General features: G+C 38.8%; 1 protein-coding gene across 1 annotated transcript; it reads right to left on the bottom strand.

Moving 5' to 3' along the window:
- Window positions 1–12,154: 12,154 nt before the first annotated feature.
- On the bottom strand, window positions 12,155–12,986 carry LOC104446310 (transcription factor SRM1-like). Its single transcript, XM_010060175.3, has 2 exons — window positions 12,499–12,986; window positions 12,155–12,401 (listed from the first exon to the last, which is right to left on the bottom strand). The coding sequence occupies exons 1-2, from the start codon at window positions 12,984–12,986 to the stop codon at window positions 12,155–12,157; spliced, it is 735 nt and encodes a 244-aa protein (XP_010058477.2).
- Between the last annotated feature and the right edge of the window lie 2,809 nt (window positions 12,987–15,795).

Raw genomic sequence — 15,795 nt, 5'->3', positions numbered from 1 at the left:
TGTAGATTTGTTGGGGGTTGGTCGTTGCTAATATTTTTCTCGCCGGGGGGCGCTGGGGCAAATCCACCATGAACGCGTTTGCTTCTCGAATGTCTGTTTTTCTTCCTTTTTTGCGGTGGAGTCGACAGGACAACTGCGCACGTGCCACAAGCTGGGGACCATTCCTAATTGCATCGACTTCCCCAACGTTAAACCCACGTACGCAATAACTTCTTTTTCCTCCCTCCATTTGCGCATACGGCGCATGCGGAGGAGGGAGACGAACCCGTGTATAAAGAGTACATGGGTCGGTAGATACCTGATGTGAGCATACTTTAATGCCGCTCTCACGCCCAAGCCGGGTTGAGAACGGGCGTACACGGAATGAAATGGAGCAGTAATTTGGCTTTGATATTACGGGAGAGAATTTTCGGTCCCAAAACCTAATAAGTAAGCGAGATTGCTTTTATATGAAGAGCATATGAAATTCCATAAACAAGCGATGAGAAATACTTCAATTGCCTGTACTTAAAAAAAACAAAAAAGACAAGTCACGCCCGGTCATGCATTATAGCTGAAATAAAAAATATGACTGGTTAGTAGCATTGCTTTTTTGAGAGTGTTCGAAAGTTCTAACCTGAAAACTTGGACTAAGAACAAATAAATCCCTAAACAAGTATCGCGGGATAGTGAAAAGTACGGACGATCAATGTTGTTTTCTCAATTATATTCTGTAGAGTGAGCATATGTAACCACCAGTTTAATAACGCATGTTTAATTATAATCTCTGAAGGAGCATGGTTATTTTCTTATACCATATTTTTGTGTATTAATAGTAAATTGATAGGTCAGGTGATCTGGATACTTGTAAAGGCTCATAACAAAAGGGAGATAATTAAAGGTATGACATAGTAATTAGTGAAAAAGGTGGGAATTAAAACCAGGCACATGCTTGATCCAAAAGCATGCAATTTTGTAAGTTAGGGCATGGTTTTGTTTTGTGTTTTCTTTCGACAGAGATTTCTGAATTAAATTTACTCGAGTTCACAGCGCTTCCCCCTTTCATACCATTCACTTCATAAAGCATTAAATGGCAACTCATGTTCTCCTTGTTCTAGGATCTTTTTTCCGGACATGAAAATTCGACCTTTATTACAAATACCACGAGCTTAAAATCATTTCTCTTATGAACAATCGCGATACGTTGGATACAATTGTCGAAATTGAAAATCGCGCATAGGCCGTGAGAAATTCCTTAGCACCGGTTCACCCAATAAAAGTTAGAAAAGTTGATTTTATTATTATTATTATTATTATTATTATTATTATTATTATTATTATTATTATTTTATTATTATTATTATTATTATTATTATTATTATTATTATTATTATTATTATTATTATTCTCATTTTTTTTATATCTCGTTGCCTTTGCAATTTACCCTTTTTACCCTTTTTACCCTTTTTTTTAGTGAAGATATCTCTGGCCTTCCGAATTGTATAAATAATATGATGTATTAGATTTTTCCGTTCCTCAATTTTTAGAGGGAAAGTGCAATAGCCCCAAACAAGCAAGTGCTTTGTCATGCATTGTTTGCTAATTAAGATCGCGGTGACTTAGTCGAATCACGATCTCAACGTGAAGTTAAGGATCAATACACGATGTGCTCAAAAAAAGAAAGAGAATAAATTAAGAAGTTAGAATATATTGACAAATAACTTGTCTCTTACATGCATAAATTTTGTTAAAGTACCACACAGTATAGATGTATATACTCTTGTGTGTGTGGCCTTCTTTCACATTTATGTTTAAGCTTTTGGATTGAATGTTTCGCATTCTACAAGGTCTATATGCTCATCATATGCATACGGACTCTCTCAACCTATGAACTCAAGTTTTTAGGTTGGATGTTTTGACGTGATATTGGAGTTAGGAGGAGGATTTGTATAAAAGGAACACTAACATTCTGGATCCCAAAAACAGTATTTTGTACGTGGATCTTTATAATGATGAATCGGATGGCCTTCTTTATCAAAGGATTCTATCAAAGATTTTGGATCTAAATTCACGTCTCCAATGGGATTGTCGGCAGGACAAGTTCCCTCCTCTTCCTTGCCAAATTTGGTGATTACCATGGCATCTTTTTTCCTGGTGAACTAGACTCCACTATCTGGATAGGTCTGGAATTCTGGTGAAGTATTTAATGATTAGCTATCCAAGTATTCGAGAGTAACTTAACTAATTGACCTCCACTTCACTTTGTGCGCGTCTTGGAAATTCCCACTGGCCATCCCTGATGCGACTTGTACATAAAATAGATAAATTCCGTGGACGAATGATGTAGGATACTTCAACAAATCGTGGACGAACGAGGAATCTCATAATTTATGATATTCAAGAAGGAGGAGGTCGGGCACGTCTAGTGGTGGGTGCCACTTTAGTTAAATGATAATAAATGAAATACTAGAAATCAAGACGGGGGGAGTGATGACGATGAGAATGTGTTGGGAGGGGAAAGAATGTTGCCCTTTTGATTATATTAATGGAGTGAAGAGAGATGGGATTTCTATCCTGATGCTTTCTTGCCTCTCTCTTTTTCCCGCTTCACGAAGCTGATTGTGGTGGAGCTCATTAGGGAACTTTTTTTTTTTTTGGTCGTAAATTAGGGAACTTGTTTAAAAAGGGACATTTCTTCTTTTTTGTCAGGCAGGGGTTCTCGCCCTTTACCCCCTTATCAGTAACGATAAGGCAGATGGATGCCTATTCTAAAATTTTTAGGACGGAAGTGAAAAACTTGCCTCGTGAAACTGAGATTATCTTCCAAAGTTATAGAGAGATGGAAAACTTCACCATATGTGTTATTGAATGGCCTAGATTTCTTTTCCCCTTTTCTCCTTTTCGTTTTTACATTCATGCACTTGACACACACATTCTCTCTCTACGAACCCTCGATGCCTCCTTGGACATCACGACCACCGTCAATGAAAGCCTCTTCTGACCCCCCCCTCCTCCTTTTCTTCCAAAAGAAAAAAATTGTGTGTGAAAATTGGAGCGTAGGACGTGACCTGAGATCTGAGATTCCAAACCTATCAGACTGCTCAAACCTAGTGTTGCTGCTCATGGATGGGATGGCCATTTCGCGCACAAAGGGGTTGGCTCAACGAAAGATGAGTGCGACGGTGGGAACACGGCACAATGGTGGGGCGTCGCTAGTGACACCGTGGTGTCTAAGGCGCCCCGGGAAGGGAGGGGGGGAGTATGTCTAGATTTCTTTCATATTAAGGTAATTGAACTCTCTAATTTAAAAGATCTTAATCATTTTGCCATGAATGTGAATAGAACTTGAATAAGTCGATTTAATGCATACATGCATAAAAATAACGGGGTTCAATAGAGAAATTTGCCTAATTGAACTTTTTTTCCATATAAATGGCTTTGTTTGTCCAATTAGATCCATATATTATGATCTTTTGGTTCATATTGGACCTTTCAATTACATAAGAATGGTTTCCATGAACTGCCACGTCGATGGCATTAGACCAATCAACGAATTCAAGGATCATTTTTGTCTTATTAATCTTTTTGTCATATGATATGGTGTATACTATATAATCAACTTACCTGATGATCGTGTGCACATGCTCTTGCCAATCATGTTCAATCAAAAGCTTGAGGAGGGCATTTTTAGAGCTCCCACCATTAGATGGGAAAAATTATCTAAAAAGTCATAAATTTATTGCATTTTTACTAATTCAATCTTAAATCTTTCAATTTTACAAGGCTCAACCTTTTAAATCTTTACCAATTAATTCTATTTAACCAATTTTTTCAATAATTTCATTGATTTGGATACTGATGGCCAGTGCCTAATATTTTAATGTTTTTTTTTTGATTTATTATTTTATTATTTATTATTTTCCTTTTTTCTTTTTGTTTTTTTTCTCTGTTGGGGAGGGTCATTAGTGACCCACACCAGCTGTGATGGATGAGGGCCTTCATGCCTTCAAAGCCGTGTAGGCCCTGCCCCCTTGCTTGCTATTGACGAGGCCACGATAGCCTCTCCCAAGGCCATCATAGCCCCACCGGTCGAGGTCGAGGTTGCCCTTGTAAGTCTTGGTGAGACCTTTGAGGCCAACAAGGGTCATTGATGACCCTCGCTGACACCCAAAAAAAAAAAAAGGAAAATAAAAATTCAAAAAAAAAAAACTCAAATTTAAAAATTAAAACATTATTAAAAATTATACACATCAACGCCATTTGTACTACATAAGACAACCAATGTCCACATCAGTGAATTCCAACAAAAATTGATCAAATGAACTCAATTGGCAAAGACGAAAGGATTTAGGATTCAATTGATAAAATTAAAAAAATTAGGAATAAATATGTAATGAATTTAGGATTTTTGAACAATTTTCTCGTCGTGGGTAGTGAACCAAGCATACATATTTTAATTTAGCCTATTTGAAACAATTTTTACTTTTGAAATTTGGATTCTTATTCAATCTTATAACTAGTGTAGAATAATCTTTACATATTCACTATCAAATAAGCGGAGAAAGTTGTCCAAAAAGTCTTAAATTTATTGCACTTTTGCCAATTCAGTTATAGATTTTTTCATTTAGTCAATTGAGTTTATCCGGTCAATCTTGGTCGGTAATTGCTTACATGGCAGTCCAATTAGCATTAGTTATCCCACGTAAGACGACTAATACTAATGTGGAGAAATTTATAATGCTTTTAAATTTATATTTTTTTTATATATGTTTTTATTTCCTTTTTCTTTTATTTTCTTCTTTTTTTCTCTGTTGGTTCAAAGGCCAACAGCTGATTAAGGGACAACAATTTGACTCTGCCAAGCAAACATCAACATCGCTCTACTCTTAAGGCTACGTTTGGTCGTTCGGATTTCTAATTGGGATAGAACTAGATAGGATATGATATAAAATCTTGGGATTTTTATATATCTCATCCACTATTTGGTGAATCGCAGTATTAAAGTCGGATATGTTCACATAATATCATATACATTTTTTTTTTTTATATAAACGGCATATCATTATAAATGAACCTAAATATTCATAAATGGAGATGGTGAAAATCTCTCATAACACTATTCCTTAATTTATTTTTATTTTATTTTTCCTCTTTTTTATATTATCTTCATTGTTATTTCTTTTTTCCCCTTTCATCATTCTTTAATAAAAATTTATCAAATAGTAAAATGTACTAACATACCTAATATAAAAAAAAAACCTAAAATATATAATAAATATAAATATTTAATTTATACATTGAATTATTATTATTATAAGATAGAATTAAAGTTGAATATATAAATTAAAATAAGATTAATTAAAAATATTTTTTTTTTTAATTTCTTAAATTATAATTTAAATATTATTTATATTGAAATATAATTTCAATTTTGTTAATTTAATAAGTTTGTTATTCAAGAAAAATAAATTTCCTATTATGAACATTAGAAATCCTAATTACCTTTATCCCACCTCTCCCATAGAATAATTTTATCTTGTCTATATTCTCTTTATATCTAACTTTATCCTGTCATAATCGAGTACTAAACATACGATAGGATAAATCATATCATATCCCGAATTTTATCCCGATTGCTAAACGCAGCCTAAGGCTCGAGGATACAAGTCGAGGGTTGCTCGTTCCATGGATAGGTCACGCCCTTCATTTAGAACCCTCTTGGGTCATGCTTCCCATTGGGCCGTGACATTCTCCCCCACCTAATTAGGTGATGTCCTTGTCGTGTCTTCAATATAAAAGGCATCGATCTCTTTCTTGAACTGCTAAAGAGCTTCCGCGGGTTCCCAACTTGCTTCTCTCTTTGGAAGACCCTTCCATTGGACCAAGTATTCTCGCTTCGGCGCGCAATACTACTGACTTGATCCACCATGATGCTTTCGACTTCTCGATCATACGAGGTTTTTGCCCCAAGTGGCGCTCGTTGCAACTTCCCTCGATCCGGATCTTCCTCATCAACTTGGAAAGGTTTTAGCATACTTACATGGAAAACCGAATGCGTCTTGAGTTTTGGTGGTAGCTCTAGCTTGTATGCGACCTTCCCAACTCGTTGTAGCACACAAAATGGCCCTCGTAGCGACGGATCAACCCTTTGTGCACGTCCTTGTATTGGAGAACCACATGCAGTTTGGCCAACACTTGGTCTCCAACTTGGAACTCCACATGCCGTCGCTTTTGTAGGCTCACTTCTTCATGTGCTTGGAGGCCTTGTGTAGACACGCTCGTGCCAAGTCCATCTGTTCTTGCAAATTCTTGGCGAACTTAAATGCGGGCGGACTACTCCCCCGATAACCCGATGTGATTGCTCTCGGGGTATTTGGTTGATTTCCAATCACAATCTCGAATAGGCTCTAACCGATCGACTCGCTCCGTTGCAAATTGTAAGAGAACTGGGCTACGTTGATCAACTTCGTCTAATTCACTTGCGTCGTACTCATATAGTGTCGGAGGTAAATCTCCAAGAGTGCATTGACCCGCTCCATCTGATCGTCGGTTTTGGGATGCAAACTTGTCAACATATTCAGCTCCGACCCCAGCAGCTTGAACAACTCAGACTAGAAACGCCCCATGAAGCGAGGATCATGATCGCTCACGATCGTTTGTGGCACTCCCTAGTACTTGACCACGTGCTTCAGAAACGCCCCCTAGGCAATGTCGAGGAAGGTCATGATCGTCCACCACGACCATAAGAGTCGACACCCTTTATACTTCGGCAGGTTGATGATGAAGTCCACATGCTCTCCCATGAATGACAAAAGAGCTCTCTTCTAGCTCCAGAGAAATCCGTGGAGAGTGCCCTGGGTGGCTCTCCCCTCATCGAGCAGACCCAATGAATTGGCACTATATGCGATTATGGTCAAGTAAATATTCTCTAAGCAACCTCGTCTGTTTATCGCTCACATGAAAAGTCTCATGCTAAAACAAAGCAAAGCGTTCGCATTGCCGTGTCACCTTTGAATTTCTCATTGGTAATTTTACAACTCGGTTGCGGTCCCCTTGCTTCGTTTGCTCGTCAGTGTCGATGGCACGAGGGGTGGCACGTCACGCAACGTCTCTCGTAGGTTAGTTTCATGATTAATTACTAGGTGCTAGGCGAACTGACAGCATGAATCCACACTCGTAGCGACGGGCTAGGATCGCGCAATCAAGTCACGTTTTGTGTCGTGTCAGTCTAGTCGGTGCCGTGAAAGATATCGTGCTTGGTGCCGATGCAGTCCTCAGTCCCGAGGAGGTTTTCACATTCATTGCAGGGCCCCAACTCGGCCCATTGGGCCAATAGTTGTGGGCTGGTTGGCCAGGCCCAATATGGTGGCCCGGCACGGCTGCAACCGAGTTGCCCCTCACGTAGAAGATTTCTTTCGAACCGAGAGAAGCACAGCCTAGCGCCGTCGTTGATCAGATGAGGAAGTCATAGACTGTTGAATTTTTCATGCTTTCCAAAGTTATGTAAAAACATTCAAGAAATGAAATTTTTCCTAGACGTACTATTTTTGCATGAATAAAGTATAGAAATTCTCTAATGATATAAGTTTTCAATTAAATAAAGTATTAGTGAAGATCTTTCCCAAACCATATATTATCTTAGTCCATTGTATTTTGTAGTAATCAATGCGTAATTCACTTGAATGCACGTCTCAACTCTTTCTCTTCTAATCCAACAGAGAGAAAGAGTGGCGCCTTGAAGCTCCGATTGGAACTCGGATCTCAATACAAGGAATTGCTAGGCAATTTCAATCTCGATATGGCATTTTTGAAAGAATCTAATTCGGCAGGCTTCTGTTCTACAGATTAAACCTCATCCTGCATGTAAAATCGGACAAAACCCTCAATCTTTCTTAAGCAAAGCTAAACCAAAGCAAGAGATCTAAATTTTCGCATAACGAATGTCGATTCTGAGTTCGTTCCTTTTGGATATCGGCATCGATCAACAGTTACATTAGGCCTAACCAGTCGCAATGTGTTTTAGTCTTGTATTACGTGATCATATGCACCTTCGAATGCATACAAAATCAGTTCGTAAAGAATGACCGACGTGTGCATGCATCTCTTCCGCTCAGATCCTGTAAAATGGTCCTTGAAATCTTATTGACTGTATCTCAAGAAGATAACAGAACAAAGAACTAACTCAGCACTTGACTACTCAAAACTAGACTGCAGTTTTCAAGAACCACTCCTAGGAGGAATGATGAAAATTTCAAACGCGAAAGACATTCAAGAAATTCAAAGATCGCAGCATGACCTTTCGCAGTCGATCGCATTTGCTTTCGAGAATGGAGACGGCGGACTCGAGGACAAGGAGGTAGTGATGGCTTGATGGTGCGAGAGCAACGAGCGCTATACAGGGAACTCGAGATCCTGGGAGCTACGGCGTCGACGTTGTATATGATTCTACGGCGCTTTAGACTGGTCGGCCGGTCTCTGCGACTGAAGTGCTCCTGCGAGTGGCTAGCTAGTTCGCTCGGGGTCTTCGTGAAGACGACGTTCGCAGAGATGTGCTTCCAATCGCCTTTTCCGTAGATATTCATTCCTCTGAGAAATCTCCTAGATAATGTCCATGAAAATCAAAACGAGACATTGTTAGTTAGCGATCTTTCTGACGGTTGAATCCCTTTCTTGATGATGCTTCTGCGAAAATGCAGTCAATGAACTAGCAAGCATGGCGAATCTTGAGCTCGTACAAACAGTTAAAACAACCTAACAGAACTCCAATCACAAACCTAACGATCTCTAATCTAACTGAAGAAGGAAAAAGAACGTGCGGGTTTGCAGCTGTAGAGGAAGATAAGTCATCGTACTCGTGTTCTCCTCTGGTCAAGATATGGCGGAGATCTCCCGACGACGAGGACAACAATGACAACGACAAGGAGGATCCACTACTCTGCGTTTGCCTTCGTCGTCCTCGTCTATCGTCCACTGCTCCGGGAAAGGGATTTCACCCGACTCTTATCAAATCCAAGTCGTGCAGCAGCGCCTCAAGATGCGAGCGGATCTGCTCGACCGACTTCCCGGGGAAGAAGGGAGCGACTCTCTCCGGAAAGCCATCGAAGGAGGCGGAGGAATCGACTTCGTCGGGGGAGAACATAGCCAAGGCGTTCTCGAACCGCTTGTTCTCTTTGAAAGTCCAGACGCCGCCGCCGTTGCCGCTGCCATGATGATCGACGGAAGCCTTCGGCGCGGCCTTACGCGAGTAGATCTTTAGCAGGAACGGGAAAGCCCGAACTAAACAGGAAAGAGCGTCGTGCATCTGGGGACGGAAACCGAGCGCTACCGCTTTCCGTGCTTTTTATAGTGCGATCCGAAGACGTTCGGAATGTACTCTAATCCTACTCGCGTGACGTCATCTATATTTATAATGAATAAAGGTCGAATAATTCTTTTTTGGGTTAATTTTACGAAAAAATCTGAAATTCGTATGCGTTTAACAAATTTACCCTAAACTAATACTCTATACTGGTATATCTATGATAAATTTACTCTTTTGTAATTTCTTTAAATTTTACCGTTAAATTACTGAGTTAGATAACATATGACAATTGATAAATGTACTGGTTTAAGATTTTACCTTCCGTTTGTCATAGTGTACCGGTTTGTGATTCTTCGTGATATTAATCCAATTTAAAGAGTAAATTTGTCATAATAGTACAAGTTTAGGGTTTTTTGTATTAAAAAATTAGTTTTGGGTAAATTTGTTATAAGTATACTAGAGTAGAGTTTTTTATGATATTAACCGTTCTTTTTTCTTATCAGAATTGTTTCACTTGATGAGGGGATAGAAGGAAATGGTTTCAATGATATAAGGTAGGTTTCAATAAAACTTAGTAGTGCTCGCTTTATTCATTGTATTCAAGCATCTTCCTCAAGATATACCTATTTTGTAATATTTGTAGTGTTCAATGTGTATTTCCCCTTGAAAGCACATCTTCAGTTTGCCTCTTCTATTTTGTCATATAGTAGAAGTTTCCTCTCATTTCGTTGTTGCAATACCTAACTGGAGAATAATGACAACCCAAATAAAATCGGATTAGCACAGCGAAACAATACAATCTCTCATCTTGTGCAAACATGATAGGAAACAATACAAGAGAACAATACAAATACCAAAATATATATACCAAGCACCCACACATACAAGGTGATTTTACGTGAAAAACCTCCTCGGTGTGAGGAGATAAAAAATTACAGAACCAAAATCTACCCAAAATGTTTACTATTATTATTAACAAAATTGGGTGAACAAAGTTCTTTTCTAGTTAATATTAGAGGTACAAAGTAGCAACAATATAAGAAAACCATTCTTGGCAATACATGTAAATTTCACAAGAAATCAAGGAAAAACTTCACTAAAAATGCAAGTTTGGTTCAACCCACGAAATACCCAATGTAGGGGAGTCTAAGTGAAAATCAAACTGATCATATTTGAGAAGAATGTGTCACAAGCATGCTGATAAAATTTCAGCTCAATTGGACCAAGAATCGACCTTCAATGTTAACTTGATGAAAACCATATGCAGTCTATCCTAGATTTTTTACTCTCTTTTTCTCTTGTTATTACGTCTCAACCCACATTCTTTGTTGTCACGACATAAAAATAGTGGGAAGCCTATTTCTCCATATACATTGTCATACAGGATCAAACTTTTGGGTTTGCAATTTATTGGGCTTTTTTCACATAATAGTGACCGAGCTAATAATACTCATCCAATGTAATATTTAGTGATGAAGTGCACATGAAATCCTCCAACATAACCAAATTGCAAGTATCTAATTTTAAAATTTATCCGGAACGTGCGATCGAGTAACATTGTAGCATGTCGAATGAAGGTGGCTTTGAATTTTTTTTTGGGTTGTTGGTGCTATTGTGGTGCTAAGTGGGCGCCACATCAGAAAAAAGCCAAAAAACCTTCTAGAAGGAAAAAAAAAAATAGAAACTTGAGAGAGACGCTAAAGGGGGCAGGGACATGTGACCCTAGGGATCGGACCCGGAAGTTGAGCCGTGTTATGCAGACCATAGGTTCGGCCTTGAAACCCTAAGATTCACCAACGGGGTGTATGGCTTCATGGCCAAGTACGGGGAGTTTCAGCCCTGGAAGCCTAGATTCACCAACAGGGTGTATGGCTCCATGGCCAAGTACACGGAGGTCCGGCCTTGAAAGCCTAGATTCACCAACGGGGTCTTTGGTTCCAAGGCCAAGTACACGGATTCGCGAGTTGGGGAGGCGGTCTCAACCCTATTGCTGTAGGCGCTGAGAGCGTCGTGGTGGCAAGTAATTAGGGTTTTGAAACTTTAGAATTAATAAATCTATATACTGGTCTAGAACCGGGGAAAAGGATTGATTCTCGTAGGAGCTGCCCAGAATAGGCGGTTCGAGCAGTTCCCGATCCTATTTTTTTTTTATCACCACTAGTCTAAACCCTCGGAGTCCTGCCTTGTAGTACAATGATCTCCATGGCTGCGGGGTTGGGGCGTGATATAGTTGAGAGAGAGATTGTGCAGCAATGAGTCTGATACGCAGAGAGGAAAGACAACAACCACAGAGGTGGCAGCCGGCATATTATTTTTTAAGAAATCTTATTCCAGAAGTAATCCGTGCCGCATTTAACCTCATTCAGCGCGAATCAAACGACGCCTTAATCTTTGTTAAGCAAAGCTAATCAAAGCAGAAGATCCAAAGTTTTGCATAACATGTTGTCATTCTCAGTCCATTCCTTCCAAACGATGGAATAGATTACCTACAGTAATAGGGTTTATAATACATATAAAAATCGAACGAGAAGGGTGACTCACATGTCTACCCTCTCTTGCATTGTGCAGGCACATGTACATCCATAAAACACATTCAATTTATTAAAAAAAAAAAAAAATTATATGTGCATGTACGAGCATATACAAATCGACGATATGGCCATCGATATCTTATTCATTGTATCCCATGAAACTTGACTACGATCTTCATGACCTTGTCTATGAGGTATGACTCTCCTAATGAATGAAAAAAAAAAATCAATGCAAAACATTTCAAAAGATTCAAAGATCGCATCAATGGCCTGCACGATCAATTTGGGCAAAAGCTGCGGCGGGGTATCTGCTTTTGGGAGTCGAGGCACTCCGGACTAAGCGTCAGTTTCTACCTGGATAACGAGTAGATGGTGGGCTCGAGGACATGGAAGCTATAGCTCCGATATTGCTTATGTTGTGAGTATCATTGATGCTCCGACGAAGTTTTTGATTCTCTGTCCGGTCTTTGCGATTGAAGTACTTCTGCGCATGACTAGCTACTTGCGTTGGCGTCTTCGACATCACAACGTATTTGGAGATGCTCTTCCAATCCCCTTTGCCGTATATCTGCAATCCTCCAAGAAATCGCCTGGATTTGTCAAGAATAGCAACGTCAGACTAAAAAAAACCTCCAAATTGGCCCACCTACAGGAAAGGAAAAAATAACAGAGAAAGATCGATCATACTCGTGTTCTTCTTTGGTCCATGCGATCCCTCTTTTCCGTTCCCTTTTCGGTTCGACTTTCGATTTCCCTTTTGATTTCTGAACCGGCAGCGGTCCGCCATCGGAATCGCCTTCCTCCACTGTCCAATGCTCCGGGAACATGACTTGACCCGACTCTATCAAGTGGACATCTTGCCACAGCGCCTCAAGATGCCTCCCGACCTGCTCAGCCGACTTCCCGGGAAACTCAGGAGCGATCACCTCGACGAAATCGCACAATGTGGAGAGGTCAATCTCTCCGCTAAGAGTAGCCAAGGCATTCTTGAAGCGCTTGTTCTCTTCAAAAGTCCAGATGCCGGAACCATCGTTTTCGCAGCCCCTGCAGCCCACCTCGGGCGAGCGCTCGGCGCTCGTGCACCCTTGATAAAAGGTCGCAGAGGTCGGGAAAGCCGCGTTGGCCATGGCCTTTTGATGAAAGATCGCGGAGGTCGGGAAAGCCGCGTTGGCCATGGACTTTTGTGAAGAATCGAAAGAATCCAGCATAAGAAAGGGCTGAGGATGCAAGATAGGTAACTTGAGGATTATAAAGAGGGTTGGTCATTTGTCTATATATATATATATATATATAGACAGTGGTCAGCGTGGCGGTGGGGGATTTTTCAAAATCAAGAAGTTTAACTGATTTGGGAGACCTAGTCGGAGTATGAATCTTTAACTGGATTTGGACTACTATCTTTTGGAGAAATTATAGTTTGCACCCCAGTATTTTGGTTTATTTGCGCTTTGCGTTTACAAGTTTTAATTCAAGTTTTCTGCCCAACATACATAGAATTTCAGCGAATCTTTTTATCATCAATCAAAATATTTGAACTTAAATTGTTGATAATGTTTAATTAATTAACTTTTTCTGAGGAGATAGATAATTATCTATAAGAACATTCATTTTCAATCATTGACTTTTAAAAGCAATATAAAAAAAAAAAAAGTTTGTTTTATCAATAGAAAGAACTGAATAAGGGATAAAAGAGAGACAAATTTAAATTGGATTGTTCTAGGATGATCGGATAACTACCCATTAAGAACCGGTTCCACAAACCACCCAGGCCGCACAAACCACCCGGGCCGCCAGTCCTCCCAATTGGGTCCATGAAACCAGTTTACAATCACTACAATTCCACATGGAGGTCCTTATTATTTGCTAAGAGATGGAAAAAAAAAACTACTTCTACTCATTATGTTTAAGTTAATGCTGTTAACCTTCAATCTTCAATCGTTATGTTTAAGCTAATGTTGTTAACCTTCAATTAGGAAGCCTTTATCTACCTTTGTATCGAATTAATAAAATTCTTTAGAACCCTTGTCCATCAATCTCGTTCCCTTGCCCGTGCGGCCTCACACTCGACTCACAAGAATCTTTCTCAACTTGCAAGGATCTTAGAAGAGAAGCTTTGAATTTACTTGTGAATGAGATGAATACAATAATGGGAGGAGATCCTATATATACAAATATAAGACAAATCGTATCCGTAGATCTCTCCTCGATCTAACGGTAGAGATTACATCTCCCCAACTACCAACTACCCACATTTAAAGCATATGCGTATAATTACTATATCGCCCGCCTTAGTAGTATTCTAGAAGACTCGGAAAAACTCTAAGGTTACGTTTGGTCGTTCGGATTTTTAATTGGGATAAGACTGGATTGGATAGGATATGAAATAATTAGATTTTTTTTTTTTTATATCCGTTCATTGTTTGGTGAATCGCAATATTAAAATCGGATATATTCACATAATATCATATACATTTTTTTGATATAAACGGTATATATTTATAAATGAACCTAAATATTCATAAAAGGAGATGGTGAAAATCTCTCGTAAGACTATTCCTTAATTTATTTTATTTTATTTTTTTCTCTTTTTTATATTATTTCCATTGTTATTTCCTTTTTCCCCTTTCATCTTTCTTTAATAAAAATTTATCAAATAGTAAATTGTACTAACATACCTAATATACAAAAATACCTAAAATATATAATAAATATAAATATTTAATTTGTAGATTGAATTTTTATTATAAGATAGAATTAAAGTTGAATATATAAATTAAAATAAGATTAATTAAAAATATTTTTATTTTTATTTTTATTTCTTAAATTAGAATTCAAATATTATTTATATTGAAATATAATTTCAATTTTTTTAATTTAATAAGTTTGTTATTCAAGAAAATAATTTTCCTATTATGAACATTAAAAATCATATCCCATTTATCTCATCTCCTCTAGTGGGATAATTTTATTATGTCTATATCCTCCTTATATCAAACTTTATCATGTCTTGAGCGAGTATTAAACGAGGATAGGATAAATTATATCATATCCCGAATTTTATCCCGACTGTCAAACGCAGCCTAAGAGGAAAGATAAAGGATTTCAAGAAAGAAGATAAGGTTCAAATAAATTGCCTCCATGAAGCATCGCAAGCCTTAAAAACGCGCTGATTTAAGTAGCTGTTTCAGCAAACAATTTTGGGGTATGGCCCGGTTCATTTGACCCCAATGAGAGCCCTCGCTGGCGCTCGGGAGTGCCGCTACGGTTCATCCCCCTCCGCTCTTCCTCTCTTTCTTTATATTCCTCCATTAGTGAAGCCCCCACGCCTGATGTTCGGCCTAAAGGATTTCAGAGGCTGAGACAAAGGTCTCAAGTTCAGGGGTACTTGAGTGGCTGAGACAAAAAGTCACAGGTACTCCAAGAGAAAAACCTCCATTGAGACTTTGGAATTTTCTTTCCATTCATCTTGCGAAAAATAACTTTCAGAAAAATATTTTCTAAATTTTCGGCATTCGTTTCATAAATAATGAATTGATTAGAGAAGACATTTTTCCTAAGTCTTTAAATGGGGAAAATATTTTTCTTTTTATTTTTATAAAAAAATTGAGTTTTAATTGTTTTTTATTATTGTTTTCCTTTTTTTTTTTTTTTTTTCCTTCTTCTTTGGCCGGTTGCTGGCCACAACCAAGGTCAATGACTGGCCATCAATGAGCTCAAGCTCGCTAGATTAGCAACACTTGAGCGTCACCAGAGCACAATGAGGCGCGGGCCTCATAGATCGATGTCGCTCAAGCATCGTCAAAGGGCCGCGAGGTTCGAGCCTCATAGATTGGCAATGCTCAAGCGTTGCTAGAGGGCGACGAGGCTCAAGTGCCGCCCTATGGCAACGTTCGCTAGCCATCGTCATGGCCAACGACCAACTAAGGAAAACAAAATGAAAGGGAAAAAAAAACAAAGGAAAGAAAAGAAAGAATAAAAATAAGA

Source organism: Eucalyptus grandis, chromosome 5, assembly GCF_016545825.1.
Source record: "Eucalyptus grandis isolate ANBG69807.140 chromosome 5, ASM1654582v1, whole genome shotgun sequence".
Classification (NCBI taxonomy): Eukaryota; Viridiplantae; Streptophyta; class Magnoliopsida; order Myrtales; family Myrtaceae; genus Eucalyptus; species Eucalyptus grandis.
The sequence above is the reverse complement of the archived record's forward strand: the minus strand, read 5'-3'. Positions and strand labels throughout refer to the sequence as shown.

Excerpts from the sequence above, each read along its gene's own strand:
- LOC104446310 (XM_010060175.3), bottom strand. The coding sequence starts at position 12,986 with ATGGCCAACGCGGCTTTCCCGACCTCCGCGATCTTTCATCAAAAGGCC. Across the intron at positions 12,402-12,498 it reads TGGACCAAAGAAGAACACGA|GCGATTTCTTGGAGGATTGC; the intron begins GTATGATCGATC and ends TGACAAATCCAG.